This window comes from Meleagris gallopavo, chromosome 30 (genome assembly GCF_905368555.1).
Source record: "Meleagris gallopavo chromosome 30, MGAL_WU_HG_1.1, whole genome shotgun sequence".
Classification (NCBI taxonomy): Eukaryota; Metazoa; Chordata; class Aves; order Galliformes; family Phasianidae; genus Meleagris; species Meleagris gallopavo.
The window spans coordinates 1,736,749-1,759,035 of NC_139433.1; the positions used below are offsets into that span (position 1 = coordinate 1,736,749).

General features: G+C 47.0%; 1 protein-coding gene and 1 long non-coding RNA gene across 3 annotated transcripts; both read right to left on the reverse strand.

The window, feature by feature from the left end:
* Positions 1–306: 306 nt before the first annotated feature.
* On the reverse strand, positions 307–16,594 carry ACSBG2 (acyl-CoA synthetase bubblegum family member 2). Of its 2 annotated transcripts, none has more exons than XM_010724875.4 (15): positions 13,382–16,594; positions 12,880–13,009; positions 10,363–10,442; positions 9,787–10,028; positions 8,688–8,776; positions 8,035–8,155; positions 7,507–7,587; positions 6,901–7,050; positions 6,545–6,721; positions 5,699–5,880; positions 5,191–5,424; positions 4,292–4,509; positions 3,298–3,437; positions 2,141–2,387; positions 307–1,743 (listed from the first exon to the last, which is right to left on the reverse strand). In XM_010724875.4, the coding sequence occupies exons 1-15, from the start codon at positions 13,386–13,388 to the stop codon at positions 1,628–1,630; spliced, it is 2,214 nt and encodes a 737-aa protein (XP_010723177.2). In that variant the 5' UTR covers positions 13,389–16,594; the 3' UTR covers positions 307–1,627. The 2 variants fall into 2 exon arrangements, with proteins under 2 accessions (XP_010723177.2, XP_010723176.2); XM_010724874.4 differs by having other exon boundaries at positions 13,358–16,594.
* A 3,653-nt stretch (positions 16,595–20,247) lies between these two features.
* On the reverse strand, positions 20,248–22,210 carry LOC104914678 (uncharacterized). The gene is made up of 3 exons (XR_014880180.1): positions 21,821–22,210; positions 21,593–21,704; positions 20,248–20,940 (listed from the first exon to the last, which is right to left on the reverse strand). It is a non-coding gene; the product is annotated as an uncharacterized LOC104914678 (long non-coding RNA).
* Between the last annotated feature and the right edge of the window lie 77 nt (positions 22,211–22,287).

Genomic DNA, 22,287 nt, shown 5'->3' on the forward strand with positions numbered 1-22,287 from the left:
TCAAAACACAGCAGCTGAGAACCAGCCCTGTGCTTTTTGCAGCTCCTGAGCTGCTTTCACAGCTCCCAAGTGCTGCTGCTCCTGCTGGGGGCTGAGGGTCCAACTGAGCACAGGGGGGCAGAGCCTTCCTCCCCCGTAGGCTGTGAGCAGAGGCTGTTACAGAGCTTAATTCCTGAGCTGGGTGCTCAGTGCTGGGAGCACATTTTCACTTGGTAATTATTAAGAACAGCTCCATGCACTGGTGATAGGGAAGGGTTGATTTGTACCTTTGTACCTCAGAGGTGTTGTACAAGAATTACCAAAGCATGAAGACACAAAGCACAGGGCGTTTATTAGGCATTGCTCTGAAAGCGGAGACGTTTCCAACTCACACAGCTGAGAAACGGTTGCACAAGAGGAGCAGCTGTTCCCATAGTGCAGAACCACACTCCATGCAGGACTTTGGGCACCTCACTGAGCTGCTCGCTGTGGTGCTGAGCCCAAATTAAATACAATCTTTAACATGAAACCTTCCCTGAGGTTCCCAGTTCTGAGTACTGCAAGCGCTCTCACCACTGCAGGATTTGATGTGAACCAGAACTACAGGTATAGAACCAAGAACGTGCAGGCAGGGGTTTGCTGGAGCTCTGCAATATTTAATGGGGTTGTTGCTTTTTCCCTGTCTGCCACTTCCACTCAAAGCACCCAGCAGCTCTGGGTGCTCCTGTTTTGTCCAGGGAAACGAGTCAGGACCAGCACACAACTTCTTCCACTTTCTTTTCAGATCAAACATTTCCAGTTTGAAATAAGCCAGTTTACAAGCAGTCCTTCATTTGCTGAGGGATTTGAAGGCCCTCCAGGCAGGGACAGACAGGAACGAGCCTCACAGAACCAGAGGAGCTCAGGAGCTGCTGTTCCCTGTGCTGTCTCCTCTAAACTTCTATGTACATCAGCCAACACAGCCCCGGCTGCCACCTAAATAACATTTCTATGGTTGTGAGACTACAGACAGAGGTTACACACAGCCTCTTAAAACAATCTAGTCCACATCTACTACTTAAACAATATAATTTATGCTTTCCTTATAACTCAAGAAGCTGAAGCAGACTCCAAGTATTGCACAAACCCACCCAGTGAACTCCAGGTTCCACACAGGTTTGCCAGGGTGTGCAGTCCCACAGCATTGGCCTTACTTAGCAGACAATGGTTTGTGGATAAAGCGATATAAAATAATTCCCATGTCATCAGCATGCAATTAAACATGCATTGAGGAAAACAGAACAGACTGCTCTAAAAGGAGCTCTGCCTTCCCTACACAGCAGGAAAAGGGCAGATCCTGATTGTTTTACATTCAGCTTGGGAAAAGAAAACTTTGGTAAAGACACACCATACACTATGAATTGACACAGTAAATGCATTGCCCTTATTAAAAAAAAAAAAAAAAAGTAAAAACACAAATCAGAGACACAGCAACAACGGGGTGTGAGCACACTGCAGTAATAGGGCCCATAAATGTACAGCTAAGCACCTCAGGAAAGCTGCACGGTTGCTGAGTGTCATTTATTTCTGCAGAACCCTCTGAATCCGTTGCAGGGAGCCCAGGCTGACAGAATGCTGTGCACCAGGGGAAGTTTCCTACCACGCCACGTCACTGCCGCAGTGCGCTCTCTGATGGCGTCGGCGTGTTTGCATCCACATAGAACTCATCAATCAGCTCTTTGTATTTCTGTGCCACTGCTGGTCTCTTCAGTTTCATTGTTGGGCCTGTGAAGAACACACAGCGCGGGGATCTAACAGTGCCTGCACTACAGACAGCATCATTTTGGGACATGAATCAGTGTCAGAGTTGAAGGAAGCCTGGAGGATCCAGAGCACAGGAACCTACACCGACTTCTAAATGCTGTTTGTGCTTAATAACACCTCCACTGCCCCACGAACACAAACCGCACAGCCACCCTGCAGCAGACAGCACAGCTCCGAGGGCCGCTCAGCTCAGTGCTGTCAGGCAGAGCTGGAAGTCCACGACAACCGATCCTGCCCTCCCAAAGGCTGACACAGCACCGCCACAGCCAGAGGGCTGCATGTTCCAGGCTCTGTTTGTGCTGCCTGTCCAACACCCACAGGTGGGACCACCTCCCTGTTCCCCCCGACCCCCACTCACCCAGCTCTCCACCACCAACAGAAAAGTCCTTCTCCAGAATGATCCACTTCTGGATTTTCTGAGCATTTGAGACAGCTCTCTTGTTGACTTCTGAAACTGCTGCCTGGATGGCTGCATAGATGGCCTTGTCTTTGCTGCTTATGATTTCAGAGGCTTTAGTAGCCTTGCTGCCCAGTTTTTGACAATATTCAATAGTTTCTGCAGTGAGGTCATCTTCCGGCTCCCCACTTTCCATATTTACAGTGCACTGCAACACAAGTCAGGAGAGGTCACCTGATGTTGTTAAAAACCCCTTCACCCCAATAAGCCCACAGGAAGCTGCCGTGTCCCTTCCCCACCTCAGCACCGACTGTCAGTTGGCCACTTTTTATATGCTTTATGCAAACTGCTGCTTCAAATGAAAGCTTGTTAAAACGCCTTCATATCTCCACATATTCAACAGCTATGTCAACACCCAGGAGCAAGCAGAGCTCAGAACTCATGCTCCAAACCCTTCCCTTGCTATACAGACTTAAGCAAGACACCATCTTCCCCTCTTCTGCAGGCCAGAGCTTTACTTGCCCACATCCCACAGCAGCACTGCATCCTGCTGGAAGTCAGCACTGCTCCTCATCCCAACAGCTGCACCACCACCAGAGCCTGGCTCAGCAGCTGCAGCCTCACTAATGAGCAATTAACACTGTCCTGGAAAAACACTGCCCTACGAGATCCCTGCAGCCCTAGACAGAGGCATCAGTTCAGTCCACCCCCATGGCACTGTGGAGTTTAAAGCCACTGTCTTTAAAAAGAAATCGCTGACATTTCATTACTGTCTGAACTGCTCTGGGAGATCCTGAAATTTAGGTAAGAAAAGCGGGTTTCTTTTTTCAGTTTGTCTTAGTACTGTTTCTGCTCTCAGAGGTGGTACAGAGATAAAGTTGCCCTGAACAGTGGAACGCTGTTGGCTGATCAGATGGCAAGTGCAATTTTCCTCTATAGTACAAGCAGTGTTTGCAACTCAGCTACAAACCACGCACTGCATCACCCCTGGGCTCCAGCAGGCACTGCAGAATATTAAAAAGTCACCTCAGTGTATTAAAATAATCTGTGTCCTTTCAGCCCCATCCCACGGTAGATGCCCATCCCATTTTCCATTCAGCAGGCACAATCAATCCCACCTTGAGTGTCAGAAGCATGGCAAGGAATTTTGCTTTGTCTCCAACCAACATGGCGTTGCTAATGATGGGACAGGCCTCTTTTACAGCATCCTCAATTGGAACAGGAGGAACGTTCTCACCTCCTGCCGTGATGATGAGCTCTGGAAAACAATCAGATCTTGATTATTGCTTATGGCTTCCTTTTTCCTTCCTTCACAACCTGAAATGACTTCATAGCACCTCTGTGGCAACACAGACCCAATCAGGAGTGTGTCCCAACATCTGGAAAAGGCAGCAAACCAGAAAGACTCCAGCCAGGCTACAAGAGCTGAGACTGAGGTGTGCAAATGAGCAGCCATGCAGGAGCTGCTCGAATGCTCCATGGATGTTTGCAGCTTTGGATACGGGGTGTGTAGAACAAGCAGCTCAGCACATGACCACAGTCACCTCAGGCTGCAGGAAATCCAACCAACTTGTTCACAAACTGAAGCCAAAAATTCACTGAGGCAGAGCAGAGCTGAGCCCCTTTCCTTTTGTCTTTTATAGATTGCTGAAAGCAGTCCCTTTGCACAACCATTTATCTCTTGTTGATGATTAGAGCCTCTCATGAAATTAGATTTGTTTGGTGTTGGCCAAGAGCTGTTGTTGCTGCAAGCCATTTTCACAACAGCATTAAGGTTTGTTTTCTCTTATAGGTTAACCAACAAAGCCAGGTGGAACTGGAGGGAGCCGGCAGGGCACACAAGTCAGCAAAGCTGCTGAAGAAATCAGAGGATTTCTGCCTTACTCTGCTGACACACATTGGTTTCAGAGGTCATCCTTCTCTCTTCACGAGCTGCATCACGTGTTTGCTGGCAGCAAACCCTGCAGCCACATTCAGATTAAAATCTTCACAAGGAGAAGTATCTCAATATTCTTCTGTGCAATCCACAGCCATGAAACTATCAGGGCTTGATGCATCCGACCCCAGCACTGCGTGGCCCCAAGACAGAAGAGAGACAAGGTGCAGCATTACCTTTAATTCTGCCAGTGATGTAAATGAATCCATCTTTATCACACTTGCCAAGATCTCCTGAATGCAGCCAGCCATCTTCATCAATTGCCTCTTTGGTTTTCTCCTCCATGTTCAAATAGCCCATAAAGATGTGCCTTCCTGCAAAGCAGATCTCCCCAATGCCATCTGCATCTGGTTTATGGATCAGAGTCCGACAGCCTGCCATTCCCTTCCCACAGCTTCAACAAAGAGAACACAAACACAAACCCAAGGCTTTCTGCATTATTACTATTTTTATATTCAGTAGCTGAACAGCAGAGCGGAACGATAGCAGTACCCACTCACCCTGAAGTCTCTGAACCAAGCCAGGCAGCCTTTTGTTACAACTATTCCAATGGGGAACTTAAAGATTCAAAAGGCAGCTGCTTATGCAAAGGGAAGTACAGAAAGCTGTTATTGCAGAGAGATCAGTGCTCACACACCTGGGGCTTCCACCCACTGCTCTCAGACACCTGAGCTTTGAATTAGAAGACTTATCTTCTTGGTGGCAAACTTCTACTAACAGTGGTGTTACTCTGCAGACCAAACCCACGGGGACTGAAGGAGCCATTCAAAGCTACAGAAGAGTCTGACTGTATTTATTCATTTGACATTAAGGTCACTAATTCGCTCCTCCCACAAATCCTGTGCTTTCTACTCAGTTCCCAGAGAATCCAGGCCAAGCCTAAGTAGTGCTGCCTTTGCCCTTGGCAGATCTCTTCATCTGCAGAACATGGCCAGAGGAATTGGCTCCCCAGAGATTCCCACTGGCTGTGAGTGTAGGGCTGAGCTGCAGTGGCTGAGAAACAAGCCAGGCACAGGAGAAACCTTGAAGGATCTCTGCTCCTTCCAGCAGAGCTGTGCTTACAGCAGTTATTTACCTGGTAAGCCTGAACGCTTGAGTTATGGAGACCGTGTGAGGCCCTGAGCTCTCACTCATGCCATACAGCTCGAACACGGGGATGTTCAGACTTAAGAAAAACTCCAGAGTCTCTCTGCTAATGGGAGCAGCTCCTGTGAAGCACTTGGTGCACCGATCCAGCCCGATGGCCTTCCGAACCTTCTTGTACACCAAGTGCCTGGCCAGGCGGAAGTTCACCGGGACCTCAGAATACCTGCGGAAGGAAAATTATGACAGGATCTCAGGTTAGAAAGTAAAACTTCTCCCCACCCTCCTTTCATCATCTCCTAATTTGCCTTCTTCAGTAAAAAATGACAATAGAAATCACTCCCGCCTCCAACCACTGCTGCCCACCCTCTCGACCAACCATTACATCTGGTTTTTAATTGAAGCCCACAGGTCTGGCCCGCTCCATGCAACGCAATTCCTCACTGGGAGCTAAAGTTCTCTTAATATTCATAACACCCCTTAAGTTAACTTGTAATTACCCATTCATCCACTTCAGGTTTGTCTGCAGCCCGACCCCCTTGGCCCACGTTGCCACTTTTCTTCGCAGCGTCGATGATTTTGCACCGATTGATTTCATTTTTTCCTCTATTTTTTCCCACACCCGAGGAACTCCTAAGAAGGCAGTTGGCCTCACCTCACGCAGGGTGTCTACCAGGGTGCCCTGAGAGGAAGAGAATTGAACACAGCTTTCAAAAGTGCTTTAGTACAGATTCAGGTCAGCGCTGCTCACCAGCCAAGGCCTACAACTGCCATCAGCTCTTGAGGAATGGATCGTTTTCAGATGAAGTGCCACTGCTGCCGAGTGCAAACAGAGCAGCGCTGAACAACACCAGTTTTCTTCTTGTCATGCTCCACCAAAGAGCCTCAGAAGCATTCCTATTCTGCGCTGGTTTTGACAAGACAGCAAGGGTCACCACTCTCGACGCCCATGCTGACACAGCATAGGGACAAAATTCTCTTCCCAGGGCACAGATTTAAAGGTGGGGGCATTTTGCAATATGGACAGAGCAAATACAGCAAACACAAAGCTCAACCGAAACATCAGGGCACAGAAGCGGTGCCAGATGAGACACTGAGGAGCTCCCAGTTGTGAAGCCCTTGGTCAGCTCAGCCTGGCATGTCATACAGACCCAAAAGGCAAAGGTCAGGCTGCCCACACTCTTCAAACCAACAGACCCTTAAACAGGAGCACTCTGTCATTACACAAACAAACATCTCGTGATTCTGAAAGCTTTGTTAAGCCACCCAGGTTTGTATTCAAGTGCTCGCTCCTAGCTGCACACAGGTAGAGGAGCACAAGTTCTTTTGTCATCTAATATTTTTACCTTTAATGCATCTGGCTGAGCAAAGAAAACCTGTCCTCCAAATGTTATGGATAGCCAAATATCCATCATCTGTGCAGCAATGTGACTGAGAGGCAGATAGCTGACTACCAGCTCTTGCTTTTTAGTAGCATCCAACAGCATTAAGGAATGGCCAGCTGCTATCGGTGTCCACGTCAGCTGCAACAAGAACACAACCCAGCATGAAGCAGCAGCTCAGCAGGTCCAACACAGAACACGTAGCTCACAAATGAAGGCTGTGAATTGCTGCGACTCTTCAGCTGAGCTCTGCCATCCATCCCTCAGCACCCACCCAGGTCACAGTTCTCAGAGGGATGTCCATACAAAGAGATACTTACATTGTCGTGACTGAGCATTACTCCCTTTGGCTGCCCAGTTGTCCCTGAGGTGTAAATTAAGGTACAGCACTGGTTAGGCTTCTGTGACTCAATGACTTCACGGAGCTGGGAATCTGGAACATCTTCTCCGAGGTCCAAGAACTCTCTCCACTGTATACAGAAGTGAAGAACTTCATCACTTTATAGGCTATGATTCACAAACAAAATTATGCCCAAGGTGAAGAGTAAGAAACTGTGTTTCTTGTGTTCAATCCTGCAGCAGAATCTCTCAGCCCCACGATGTTTCCTGGCTGCCACAGGAGGTGTGGAAAGAAACAGAAAAGGAGACAGATCGACCTTGAAGCTTCCCAGTTCTGCAGCAACCCTGGGAGTGCTAAGTAGGAGTAATTCTGGGACCCAGAGCTGCCTAGCAGAGGTCAGTATGCTGCACCTTTCCCTTACAACGTGGATTATCAAGGTTTGAACAACAGTGGACATTTACCACTTCATCCAGGCAAGTGCAGAACCCAGTGTACACTTGCCATGACAGTGGAAGGTGATGGTTGCTCCCAAGCCACCAGCTAAGCACAGCCAATATTTACAGTCCTGTAAGATGCCAGTACTTACAGAATACAGATTTGGCCTCTTCTCTTTTATCTCTTCTCCATACTGGATGATAGCTTTCATGTGAGGTAGTTTATGCTCAACCTGTGTCAGAAAGGGAGATCCATGAGAATGAGCAAACCCTGCTTGCTCCTCTTAATCCCAAGTAAACCACCCCTTAACATGGCTACTTGCCATTTGAAGTAAAGCTTAGAGAATTTCATCTGTGTTATTGAAAAAGAAGAGGGAAGCCTCAGTAAAGACAGTAATCATTGGGACTGAGATGCTGCCAGTCAATATAGGGGATTCTGAATTGTTTATTCTAGCTTATCATACTTGAAGCTCAAGGCTTTGCCATTCTGCAGAACCACCATAATCTCACAGTAAGATTTAGCACAAGTGATCACTCACCTGGCTCAAACAGGGAACACATCAAGTTGGCTTAATCAGTTCACATCCGTTTCCAGATCCAGCGTATCCCACAGGTAGATTTACCCTCCCACACCCACCAGCAGGATGCTCGGCCTCCACTCATCCAACAACTCTACTTACTTCTAAGATTTTCTGCAGCTGTGTGTGGTTTTCCACAACCAGGATGTTGGCACTACAGTTCTCTGCTACATAATGACAGGCTTCAGGAGAGTTCGTAGTGTAGATCCCGACACCGAGTCCACTGCAACAGAAAAGGGGGGAAAAAAATGAAAAAAAAAAAAGAGAAAATTACAGTGTTGGAGGATAAGCAGAGTTGTTGGCAAAAAATCAGATTATTTTAAACTTTAACAGAGGAATACTCTCAGGAAGAATGTCCCACAAGGCAACAAATAAAGGCAGAAAGCTTAGTTCTAAGAGGCTAAGAGGCTTTGTTCTGTGTGTGGGTAACGTCAGAATGGAGTTACTGACCAAAGTGTCTCACACAGAAGGGTACTGTGGCACTCTGACCTTTTCCACCATCACATTTTTAATCCAAATGTAACTAAGCGTGCTTTTGGGTTAACCAACTGTTCATCTCATTTTAAAAAAGACGTACATTGCTAAAATGTGATTTTTTTGTCTCATTAATTCATAATGAAGTAAAGAGAGTTTAGGTTGTAGCTATCCTCATTAAGTCCAAATATAAGCAGAACATGCTTTGTTTTAAATCAGAAACAGGATTAATATCTAGAAGCTAAAACAAAATGAACAGTGAGAGCCAAAACTCATCTTACCCTGCAAAGATGGCTCCAATGTCAGCAATGAACCACTCTGGGGAATTAAATCCCAAGATGCACACTCCATGGAAACGCTCCAGTCCCAGCTTGAAACAAAAGATGAGATTACAGCAATCTTGTTTTTCCTCTAAAAACACTTAATTCACAGATTTCTGCTGTGAGCACAGGTCAGGAGAAAAGCTCCTACTATTATGTGCAGTGATTCACACACACTTCCCAAGACTTAGCATGGAACCAATCAAAGTTTCATATCATCACACTGTCCAACTACATCAGTAGGCAGGAGAGGAAAAATTAAAGGAAAAAGGGATTTTCTGGATTTGCTCAGGTCTGCATTCAATGATTAACTGACACACATGGGGCTACAAAACTACAGGCTAAGTAGCTGTCAGGTCCCTTTGGGCCTGGAAGGTAAGAGGTTAAGTTAAACAACTGCTGCTGAGACATTTAGTCATTTAGTACAGGTTAGAGAAGTCAGATGTGAGTAATGACCAGAAGAAGCTCCGATGGCAATTGGAGACACTTAGCTAGGAAATTCCAGCTGCTGAAGTTCATGTCTTTAAATTTGCTTCAGCCATTCTTTGGTTTTGCACCAGAGAGTGGAAGTGCACACACTGGAAGATACCACAGCACGAGTGGAGAAAAAAAAATTGGCTTTAACTTCAGGAAATAAGACTTTCTAAAGATAAGACAGGAAGAACATGTAACATTGCTTTCTCTCTTGGAATGCCTTAATATCCAACAGCACAAGCAAACAGCTCAGCCAGTTTGAACATTTAAGTTGGACTCACAGGCAGCTTCCTTCATTTTTTCTCCTGGAAAGATGACAGTGTAAGAGACTGATGAGGGGCTCTGCCCAGGTTTGGCACATGCCTCAAATACCTCTCCCTCAATACAACGTGGAAACAATTTGTATGTATGTACAAAAACATCGCAGTAATCACCAAGATGTTCGTGGCACGTTCAAATATTTTCCTGTCACTTGAAGTCTCATCTGCTTTCAGAGAATTTGCAAGCTCAAGATACAGCTGACTGCAGCTGTTTCAGCAGTTGCACTGGCTGAACACACGTGGAGTAGAATTCAACAAAAGCTCACCTTCAGAAAGCTTTTGGCTGCTTTCCAGCACTTGTCATAGTACATCTTATACGTGAGTTTTACCCACTGGCCATTCTTCTTGAATGCAAGAGCGTAATAATCACTGTATTTGCTAACAGCTTCTTGGAACAGGTCATGAACAGTCTTTGGTGTCCTGCTGCCTATGCCCTCCTCATCCATCCTCAGTTTCACTTCTCCATCTCGTTCTGTTGTCCACATGCTGGAGGCAGGAGGTAAAGGGGCTGGAGATAAAGATAATTGTTCAACGTCTCATATTCAGAAATTCCCTGCTGCCATAATAGAAATATAAACAGGAGCAAATGCTAACAGTCCACCCCCCTTTTTTTTAATTATTATTAACTAAAAAGGACTGGAATACATGATTACCTGGTAGGTTTGCATTAGTCAGTGACATTGGCCATCTTACTCCTTGGAGCACAGACATAAGTCTATGCTTAGAGGTTTCTGGACAGACCATCCTCCACTTCTACCACTTCTTATGGCTTTGTAAATCACTCCCTCATTTAAACAATAGTTTTATGCACACAACAGTAAATAAAGGCACTTTCCACTTACATGTTAAGCCAATCTTGTTCACCTGAGATCTCTTTGTCTTGGGATCTTGAGCTGGCTCCATGCTGCAGACCTCAACAGCTCTGCAAGGCAAAAGCAATTAGTGCTGGACAGAAGAGGCTGAAGAATGCCTGAGGCATGCTTGCTCCATCACTTAATTGCATTAATCCTCGTGTGTCAGACAAATATTAATGGTTCCTGATGTTCTGTACTTGGCTTTATTAATTTTACCAGCTCAGGCTGCATGGATATAGGAACAAAACAGGCCCACCCAAGCAAGTGTGCAATCTTTGCCTGCCCTGCTTTTGTACACGTGTTGCTTTATTTGGAAGATACGCTGCAGAAGAACACACAAACACAGCATCCAGAAAGCCTGATAATTTAACACCACCTGAATGCTCCGTGTGCCTGACACAGTCCGCAGCAGTGAGGAAGGTGAGGACAAAAACGGGCATGCAGATCTGGTGCATGATGCAGGGAGGGGAGAAGCAAGTCCAAGTGAGGCAGCAGCCCCCGAGGCCTTCCTGCTATGCAGTGCAAACCACCCCATGACCCTTTGGGAAAACCCAGAGACTTCCTGCAGAAGCTAAGGCCAGTTAAGAGCAGGAAATTGATTTAGCAGGAAATCCTGTTCCTAGGTATTCCTAATAAAGTTAGTCCATCAGGCTCCAGCAGATGTTTGTGAAGTAGCTGAAAAGGCATTCAGATGTGCCTCTACTTCAGCCATGCTCCTCGAGGAGCTTGCACCGTGGTTCCATATGAAAGTGGCCCTTTTTACTTTCAATCTTGCAAGAGTTGGTAAAAGCCTCCTGTAGGCATTGGTAGAACAGTGTTCTTACTCTGATCTTTTCCAAAACTGACTTTCATAAAGCTTTAAGTGATGAGAACGTGGAAAAAATAAGTCACAAATCCCACTTCAGATGACAAATTGGAAGGCAGCCCACATGAGATTTGGTATTTGAGCCTCTGTGTTCTGCCCCCAAAACAACACCTCCCACCTCCAAACTACAGGCAGGAGATATTTGTTCCCTACCCTGGACAGACCCCACTTGTACCACCTTAGCACTAAGGCCCAAGCTTTGCTCCACCTAAGATTACATCCCAGAGAAACTACAGTTCCACCTTGCCTCGCCAAACAGCCTTCATGGGGCACCTCTGCTCAAGGGTGTCATGACAGAGTTTGTTCCTTCACACCATCACTCCTCCCCACTGCAACACTGAGGTTTCTTGCAAGCACTCAGTGGTGTTCCAGAAGGGTCCTCCCATGACATCACAGAGAGGGCTCACCAAGTTTTCTGTCTGTAGGCACAGCTTTCTGGCAAAAACATGGCTCAGTAACTGTCACTAACCAGGAAGCACTCAGTCCCATGCAAATCCTTTAGCCTAACCCCAGCAGGCTGCCAGCCAAGCCTCACGTTTGCTTCTCTTTCTGCTGGATCAAAGCAGAGATAAATCAGCCACAAAGCCCCACGTGACTCTCAGTCTAAGCAGTAAATTGTTTCCCTCCAGTTTATGTTTTGTTTGAATTTCTAAGGGATATTAAACAATTATGGCTTTGGACATACGAGATGATTTAAGGCACAGAGCTTTGATAGCTACTCCTATGTACTGTGTCCAAAAGCAGAATCACTTCTACCTAATCTGCAAACATCACCCAGTTTCCTTTATTTCTCCCAAAGGGATTACAAGATCTTCCTCAGTACACATTTCTTCATCAATACTGAGATCAGTTCTCAACACAGATCCCCCAGTTGCAGAAGGTCTGCATCATTTCTGCACCTGCTTTCGTGGGCAAAGTATGGAAGTGACTCAGTTATATGAGAAAAAAAAACCCTGCAGCCACTTCCCTTACAGTGAATCAAAAGCCATCTTTCTCTCTTCCACAATATATATATAATTTTTACACAGCCCCTCCCAAAATAAGTAAAGAGAGCCTTGGAAGTCTGCTAGCTATACCCCATTACACTTGATTAGTAATTAATTATTAATCTGCTCTTCAGCATGAGCTATGGAGATTAACAGAGGGACTACCAGGCTGCATAGCTTGGTAAAAATCAGCACAGGTGCTGCACACAAGCTGTCCCTAAAGAGGCTCACCTCTGGTTTACAGTACAGCAACGCTTCACAAGTGCACACAGTGCTTGCTAAGTATTTCACCAGTGTCCTCCCAGTCAGGCAGAATTAACAGTTATCTGGAGTTCCTCTGTAAGAAGTCATCTTTCTGAAGCTGCAGAACATTCTACCATTTCTATGCCTTGGGTTTCTATCAAACACACACACTACCCCAAGCTCTGCACTCTGTAGCTATGTGCAGTAAAAATAATTCTGTTCCTTCTTTTCGGGGGATGAGATCACAGATTCAACTTCTGGATTTTGTAAGTAGCAAGAAATGGTTGAAATCGACTCTAAAAATCAGAATGTCCCAATTAATCCAAGTGTGTTTGAATACAAGCTATGTGCTTTGCACACAGGTAATGACAGGAAAAAAAACAACAGTAAGATGTTTAAAATTAGACAAACCTAGCCGAGGAGCTGATGGCGATATCATCCAGTGACACCTCACTGCTCCCTTGAGCATCCACACTGAGATAAGCCATGGGGACTGGATCTGCAAGTGTCGAACGTGCCTCTGCCTCACACAGCATTGTCCCTGTAAAAACAGGTTTTAAATTAGGATTTAGGAACCGAATACTGCAGTGAAATCAGCTGTAATTGATGGGACCTTCTGACCACGACAAACCCAAAGCTGATGTGATCTGAGATTGCTATGTTTGCATTAAATATGGTAAATTCTATCATTAGACAAAGTGCTCTTCACATCACGCCCGGTGCATTTGGAGAGCCTGCTGAGAATTAGATTACACATCCACTCTCACACTTAAAAACGAGTATGACAATTACAGCTTAGAAAAAGCACAGCGAGGTTAACGTTTACATTCTGCACTCTCCTGCCCCAAACGTTAAGGCTCAGCTCTCAGCCCTCCCCACATTCACCCACCGCAGTGCTCCGGCTCGGCCTTACAACGCATCGTCTGCTCCTTTGTGCAGCCTCTCCTCCCGCAGCCTCTCTGAACCAGCACGGATGCAAAATACCCTTTATTTTTAAACTAGCGCCCATGAGGCAGATCTGGAGCATCTTATGTCATGTGCTCCCTGCCTTGCAATTGGAAGCAGCCCGTCACCCCACACCGCCGCCTAATGAGGAAGCCCTGGCCCCACGCCTGCTTGCCGTGCTCAGCTCTTGGGGCGTGGGAGGTTCGGGGTTCCTCCGTGCACGCCTGGGCAGCTGGGGGGGCTGAGCCCCCTGCATTCCTGCTCCCCGGGGATTTAAAACCTCATCTCATAAGAATCGGTGCTTGGCAGCTGCTGTTTCTTCAGCACTGCCTTCAGTTCTTTGTCATTAAGGGGTTTCATCATCTAAACGAAGGATTTTCTTATACTGAAAGCAACGCTGCCTTTATTTAGAGGTTTACAGTCATCGAAAGCTTTTGATGCTCACAACCTGACAGGCTGAGCTTTAATTGCTCCCATGAATTTGTAACTGATCAAAAGTGAATCTGATCCTTCATCCTTATCAAAAGTGGATTTTAGCATGCCATGTTAATGATTTCTCCATTAGGGCAACAGAAAGCAGGCAATGCGAGGAGCACGTCTGCCTGAATGATGACAGATACTAGCAAGAGGAAAGAGACTTTTCTCTAATGAATCAGATGTGGCCTGGAGGTCTGGAGGAAGAAGTGACTGTGCAGCATCCTGCTTCTGACAGCAGTGGAGAAAGGCACAACCAGCTGCAATTCAAGCATGCAAACCTGCTCTCTTGGGCTAGAAGCACACCCCCCTTCCAATTCCTCATCTGCACAAGGACACAATGCTACAAGCTGCAATCCCCAATTAAAAAAACAGTGCAATTCATAAGCAGCAGAGAGAGGAGCGTCCCCAAAAACCCATCTCAGAAGCACTGGACTAAGTGGCAAAATTGCCCAATACCCCACTCTAGACTGAAACATCACAGTGGTTTATTCTGTTCCTTGTGTAAGGCAGCTGGGAGAAAACAGGCATTATCTCTACAGAGTAGCCCAGTGCTTGTAGAATGGGGAAGCGTGGTTAAAGCTTCCTCCCCAGCCTGGAGGAACTCAAACCCATGTCTATAAGAGCATGGCAGCTTCTGCATGGCACAGTGCCTGCCCTGGAGCCACCGACAGCCCTCCTGCAATGCCTCACCGTGTTATCTGCTGAGAGCCCCAGACCCTGCAGATGAGAGGGATCTGGTTGGTGGCTGTGGGGGTCACAAGTGTGAGCACACTGGGCATGATACAAAGCTCGAGGACATGAGATTGCACAGCCTGGGAGCCCAGGGAGAAGCACCACTTCTCCAGGTGGACTTGAGATTGTCCAGGAGAATCAAAGTGTTAATGCCACGTGGCCCTCAGCATCTACAGAACAGCACAAGCAGCAGCAGAGTTTTTGGAGTACCCAAATATACTTGTATCATGAAACATCAGCACACGAGCAGGCGGCCAAAGTGCAACCTAGCTGTGTGACTTCCCTTGTGAATGCAGGGCTGAGGGAGCCCAAGCCAGCCATGCATTTCATAAAGCAAATGTAGGCTAGATAGAAGATAGAAATGCCAACATATGTACTCTCCTCACCAGCTCTGTTAAGCAATCTAGCTATGGCCCTATACTTTGTGATGCTTTGCTACAACCACAGCTGTGCTGCACAAAGCACCCAGTGACACACACACTTCATTCCCACAGCAGCTCAGTGGGTGGGGGAGCAGGATCAGGAATGAGCACACACAGTTTGTGGGGGAATTAACCCTCTGCAACGTGCCACAGCTGTTAGAAACACGAACACACATCCAGAGAAAAGCCTGGTGAGAGAAAGCTCCCTTTTAATTACATCTGTGTGAAAGCAGAAGTCATTTAACTACAAACTGCCCCCTGCTTTGAGTGCTGTATCCTGGAGACCTGCAAGTTTATGAACTATTTCATGGAAACAGCTCTGCTCCGGAACAAAATAACAGCGTGACTGTGTACACACACGACAGGCAGAGCTACAGAGCTGGAGGTTTCATTGATAATAGGATCTCAATATGCCCTTACTCAAAACACGTGTAAAGCTTCAAAAACACCCATTCAAATTAAGGTTACGTTCATCAGTCATCCCAGTGCTCACTACCAAAGCCTGCTCTGCTCCCTGCTGCTGTTTTCTTTTCCTTTTCCTCACACGGACAGCACTCCTGAGCCTGCCCAGCCCTTACTGTAACTGTCGCATCACCTCACCAGGTATCCAGAAACAGAATTCCAGCAAAACCGAAAGCTGGACTTCTTGTTTTCTCTGCAGATTTACGAAGTGAGGAAAGAGATCCTTCGCAACCCACTTTTCCCTCTCTTAAACATAATTTGTACAGCGATAGCAGCTTTCTGAGCACTGTAACTTCTGAGCACAGCGATCCCACGGCACGGACACAAGGCACCAAACCCAGCCTGGAGGCGGCTGAGCCCACAGCAAGCGGGGTGCACGAGATGTGACAGCAGGCTCCGAGCCCACGGAGCCTCGAGTCAACGAAGGCACCCACAGAGCGGCTCCGGGCGCAGTGCCTCTCTGCAGGCAGACCCGGAGCAGGGCTGCGTGTATCTGAGTTACGTGGCTGTTCTTTCTGCCACGTAAACCATCACTCAGCTCCGCGCAGCTCGGGCTGAACTCCCCGCCGTGCCTCACGGGCTGCCGCCGGTTCCTCTTTCCTTAAGGACAGCTGGCTTCATCACGGGACAACGCGCATCTGTGTGCAGAAGGGAAATTCCCTCACACGCGCTCAGAAAGCACAGAAATACGCTTTTGGAGACACACTGCCAGCTTCTACCGAACCCAAGGAGGATTTTCTTTCTGTTTTTTCCTCAGACTCGGAGCCGACCAGACCAAACACCCAAATCCCCGCACGGCATTGCGGCGTGGGCACCCGCAGCCCTTCAGCCGGGATTTTCTCTCATTCCCTTCCAGCCTGCAGACAGCTCTCGCTTCCCACCCCGCTCACCGACACTTCAATTCCATTTAAAAGCACTTCGTTCCTAAAAAATAAATAAAAAAAAGCTTTCAAGAGCGCAGCCCTTCACAACCCGATCCCCAAACACTCGTGATTTTCACGCAGCCAAAGCTTTTTCCACTCGGCAGCCCTTCAACGGCGCCCACCGCCCCACTCGCTCGCTTCCCTCAGCCCCGCCGCGCGCGCACGCGCCGTTACCTCAGGAGCGGGCGGGCGCGCGCAACCCCCAGCGCGACGCGGGAACAGCGGCCGCGCGCCGCCACGCGGGGCCCCTTTAGCGCGCGCGGGAGAAGGGGGCGGGGCCTCCGCTGCCGCGCGCTGCTCGAAAGACCGCGTGGCCGCGCCCACTTCCCCCGGCTGAGGTCACCCGCGGTTATTGACCCCGCGCTGCAGCGACACGTGGTGACGATGAGGGATCGACACGCCGAGCGCACGCGGCCCATTCCCGGCTGCAGGGGAGGGGTGAGTCGGCCCCGAACAAAAGCAGAGAGGAAGGGAACACGATGGAAATGTCCGTACGTCTATTTCCTATCCGTGCTACGAGGGCTTTGCCCCAGCAAGCAGAGGAAGTGGTGCGATGATTGCTCACAGGAAACGGGCTCGTGGGCAGCGCTGCAGCTCCAAGCACCAGCAGCACCGTGCAGCCTGGCTGCAGCAGCCTGTGCTTCCTTGCGTGCCCCCTTTGCTTCTTTTATTTGTATAAAAGCAGTCAAATAGGGCTTCTGTTCTCAAGTTGGGAAGTTGCACAACAGCCAAGATAGTGTTTATCCTGATAGCCAAACAGCTGCATCCTCAAATGAGTAATTGCTGCTATCCTGCCAGCACAGACCAAGAATTCCCCAGCCTTGTTTTTCCTGCGTGTTCCTCTCCCCAGCGCCTCCACTTTCCAGACACATTCCTCGCTCCCTTGTGGTGTGCAGGCACGGGTCAGGTCCTGCCAGCAGCTCAGGAACACAGCTGGAGCAGCAGCAGGTGCAGAGGAGAGGACGGTGCTGAGAACATCGCAGCTGCAAAACAGCCACAGCACAGAACTGGGGCTGCCAAACCGGCCCCAGGAACCTCACAAGGCGAGCTCTGCAGATTCACAAACCCAGGAGCTGTTGCTCTTATGGCTGCCTGCCATCATCTCATGAAGAATCTCCACCCTGCCCCGGCTACCTCACCTGCTCCTGAATAGCTCGTCCATTTCCATATGGTGAATTAATTCTGGAGAGTGAGGATACAAACAACACTGAATAATAACAGATTGGATTGGAAGGGACCTTAAAGCCAAGCCAGTTCCAACCCTCCGCCTGGGCTGGGTGCCTCCCAGCAGCTGAGGCTGTGCAAAGCCCCATCCATGGCCTCGGGCACCTCCAGGGATGGGGCACCCACAGTTTTGGACAGCAGTGCTGGGACCTCTCCACCTTCCGAGTAATGAATTTCATCCTCACATCCAACCTCAGTATCCCCTCTTTCAGTTTAAAACCATTCCCTCTTCTCCTATCACTGTCTGCCCCTGTAAAAAAAAAATAATAATTGGTCTTCTTCCTGTTTATGAGCTCCCTTTAAGTACTGGAAGACTGCAATGCAGAGCTGTGGATAGATCTGTGAAGTTAGCATCCCACTAACCTTCTTACTCCAGTCGTGCCTTAATTGTTAATCAGTACCTGCTGTGCTGACAAAGGCCAGAGAATTCTTGGAGACCCAAAAAAAGATTCAGTGGCACAGCCCAAAGGTTAACTGATGTGGCAGAAGTAACCAGTTCTATTTTGGATAACGGCCTGAGGCAAATGACCTAGGGCAAGCTGCACTTTTTTTTCTGTTTGTGAGTGAGGTTGCAACACTGCAGAGGTAGATGCCGATGTGTCTGCAAAATTCAGAGCGAAGGGGACCATCAGCAAAGGAACACATGAGAGCATAGCGTGTGATCCTGAGCTGCTCTGGCTGCCTGCAGATCAGCTTCCACCACCTCCTAACAACGGACTGTTGCTATTGACAGGCCTAACCCTTTGCAAACAAAGATGGAGTGGCCAAGCTTGAACTCCTGGGGTGGCAAACGCTCCACAGTGACTGCACCCTTTGTCAAGGATCACATTTGTGGGCTCTACATTTATGAACAATTAACTCAAGTGGAGTCCCAGGGTTCTCACTTTCCAAGGCAACAAAAGCAGGTTGGCTCAAGCACCTCCAGGTAATAGGTAATATTACCTCCAGTTAATAGAAACGCTGTACAGAAAAGCTCACATGGGCTGAGCTGCAGCTCTGACTGCTGGGCCAGGTGACACCAAAAGCTCTTTGCAAGCAACAGCTATTCAGATCACCAGCTTGAGCCTGATCTCTCTAAATTCTCATGCCATCAAAATTACAGCCGGTGTGAATTGTATGTGCTGACACGTTGGGGCAGGGAGGAAGCATGAAATGCATGTCTTAGTCTTGCACTTGTATCTACTGCCTGCACAGACACTTGCAGTCGCTGGGACTTGAAAGGGTTTTATTCCAGTTTCTCATCTGATGGCAGTCAGCTTAGCTCTGCAGAAGCCACATGCTACAGCATGTCTCCTGCCAAGAGCAACAGCCAAAGCAAAGCTGTGAATTTTATAGTAAAGGCCCAGATAGGTGAGCACAGTGCCTTGCTGCTTGCATCTGTAAAGCACGCCTAACAATTGAAGCAGGTTGTCTAAACGATCGATCCGTATCAGGGCATTAATGCAGATTTTCCGAATTAACGAAGCTGTCAAACCCTTCTATGGAGTTCTACTTTTAGGTTGACACAGATCTGAAGAATGGTCACATCTGCTGTCCTGACCAAAAAGGATCCCAAAGCAGCAGGGATTGATTGCAGGGATTTGCTAGGGGAGAACAGGAAGAGTTCTTGGTTACAGAGTCTGGCTATGGAACGAGCTCCAAGAAAACACCAGGCAAATCCAAAGTATTCAAGAAACACTAAAAAAGGGTTAAAAATCCACCACCACAGCACACCTTTCCCCTTTGAAGAAGCCTTTTCATTATTCTGTTGCTCTTAATAGTGACACAAGAAGAGATTGTGGGAGAGTTAAGCAGCCTCAAGTTGTGCTGATAGCGCAGGCCCAGCTGAGGTGCTGTGCAATGCCATCAAGGGCAGAGATGGGAGAGATGTAGGATAAGAGCCTTAATATGATCCAGGATAAATGCAGATCGGGCCCCTGCACTTCGTGCTTGTGCACGCCAAATCACCTGACTCCTGTTACAAAAACATTTCCTGTGACTTACAAAATTCACTCTACGTTTTGGAAAAAAAAGATAATAAATTCCATTTGCAAATTCTTTCCTATCTTAAGCAAAGAATCAGCTCTTAATACAGATGTGGACGCGCAGAGAAAGTGGAAATAAGTTCCTTGTTTAGGTAACTCATTCCCCATATGGAACAAGTCGTATCTGCCCACTTGTGTGACCCAGGGCAGTTTACATAACGCACCATTTTCATCACCCTTCCAGTTCAGCCCTGGCAGTGGATCTGTAAGTTATTCTGAGCTAGCAATCCTCCAATAAAGTTCACAGATTTCCAGCTCCAGAGTTACTGGTTGCAAGTGACTCAACCCAAGGCATGGTTGCATCTCAGGTCAATGACCTGAAAGATAACAGAAGGGTGGGGGGCAGCCAATGCACCATTTCATCAATTTCTACATGAAGGAGAATGAGTGCACTGAGAAAAAAGCACAGTAAATAAGTGGTCGCAAGGAAGGATGGGAGACAGAGGAGTTTGTTTACCACACAGGCATTTCTCAACTTCAGCAGCACGTCTTATCTTTCCCACCAAGGACTTGTCACATCTTTCTGGTCACATGAAAGTCTATAGCAAATAGGTGTAGGTATCTCTGGAGTAAAAAGAAAAACAACTCGCTAAAATCCCAAATTAAGGTCTAGATTCATGTCAGCTGCACAAATCAGTGTAGCCTTAGCAAAGCCACAGTCTTCAGCAGGACATAGCAGTTGATAAGGTGACCTTTAGCTGACTCAGTAAAGCCAGTTTACAATAACATGACCCTCCTACAGTTTGGCTCTCATAAATAAAATCGTAGGAAACAGTAGGTTTGTCCTGTCTGTCATAGGCACTTGTGTAGAACACAGTACATTACAAACACATTCATGAAGAGTGAAGGGGATTAGGATTAGAATTTCTTGTCTATATAGTCATTTAGTTTGATGCTAGCTATCACTTCCCTTTAAAGAAGTGATCTGTGTTCCCTGAACACTAAAGCTAAAAACCACGCTAGGATGTTATTTATACCCACAGGTGATTTCACTCTTTCAAAAGAATTTGATCCAAATTTAGATACATACAAAAGTTACACACAGAAGAGTAAAGTTGCTCCCAGCAGCTAAGAAAGAAAAACACAGCTGCATCTCAGGAACTTCAGTAGAGCATTACATCTTCCTTGCTACTGCAGGATAAAAACAGCAGGCTTGCTTTCCTGATTACCAAGTCAGTTGTTGCAATGCTGTCACAAGGTTTACCAGGCGTGCTTTGCCCAAAGTAGAACAAAGTCATGTCCTATCTGTCCTCAGGATTTAAACTGTGTTGTAACAAAAAAGAAAAAGAGGATGAGCATGTAATTACAGTAAGACACAGAACATGCACCCTCACTTAATTACAGCAGACCTGATATCAGCCTGTGTCCTTTAAGGCAACATAAGCAGTACATCTGCTGATAGTGAGCTGGCTATACTTGGACTGCAATGCAATACCTATGCCCTAATAATTCAATCTTAAATATTAATAATCCATAGGGCTACTTATTTTTGTGTATTTTTATGAGCAATCTCACTAGTAAAAAAAAATGCTTTGTCATAAATATATTTAACTTACCCATACAAACAACCCCAGACCTTTCTCTTTAATTGGTCCAAACTTCAACATTTTGTCACAGTTCAGGAGGGAAGAAGTGACCTGAAGCACTGAAAGTATTCTCAGGACAGGCAGATAGAAGGCAGCCGATCTGGATTTCAGAATAATTCAAACCCTACAGGTAGGTTATTCTACATCAAATGATAACATCTATTCAGTCCTTCCTACAGGATAGCCAGCAATGCCTACAAAGCTGCAGCAGTACAATTCCAAGCATTTTTTGTTGAAGAAAACTTCCCCTCAACAGCCAAATCCAACGGCTTAAAGAAATCATTCTATAGCACCTGGAATAGTTATCACCTCTTGTTGCCCCCACTTACCTTAGCTGCTGCAGTTTATGGCATAGGTCAGCCTCGCTTTGCTGCCTCTATGGGCTACAAAACCAAGCTTTGCATGGAGATGGACAAAGCAAAAAGCAGATGCACCTTTCTCCTGCACAGATGACAGATTTTGGCAGTAAGCTGGAGTGCAAAGATGAGGACAGGTGCACCAAAGTCCACTACAGCTTGTCTATCAAAGCCTTACAGACTCAGCTATACCTCACTTACCTACAACCAAGCTTGTGTGCTGCTATCCTTCTAGCAGACCATCAAGAGAAACCCAACCCAACATGTCCTTCCTACATACGTGTGAGCAGAGCCAGCCACCTAAACCAGCAGATCACAGCTTTTTAAGACCCAGAAGGACAAGGAGCAAAGAGCTCATCCCAAGCTGCTACCTCACAGCTGGTGGCTGTCAGCCCTGCAAATATTTGCTAAGTCATTTCAGACAATTGAAATGTCTTACGTAAGGTAAATAGCTTTCCTAAATTAGGGCACCCGATTTTCCCTGATACTAATTCTGGTCATTTCTCATTTGCACTTCTTTTAATACTCACCACCAAAATGCATGAGAAGGTGCTGCAAATTTAGAGCAGTAATCTTACCAACTGCATATCTATATCTGGAACTTTAGTGCAAAACACCCCAGTAGCTGGTTTGTTCTAAGGACTGATTTCACACAGCTGCAGACTGGG

Coding starts and splice junctions, on each gene's coding strand:
- ACSBG2 (XM_010724874.4), bottom strand. CDS start 13,388: ATGCGTTGTAAGGCCGAGCCGGAGCACTGCG. Junction 8,777..9,786: donor CAGCCAAAAGCTTTCTGAAG/GTGAGCTTTTGT, acceptor TTTTGTTTCAAG/CTGGGACTGGAGCGTTTCCA. Junction 1,744..2,140: donor TGTTGGTGGTGGAGAGCTGG/GTGAGTGGGGGT, acceptor TGTTCTTCACAG/GCCCAACAATGAAACTGAAG.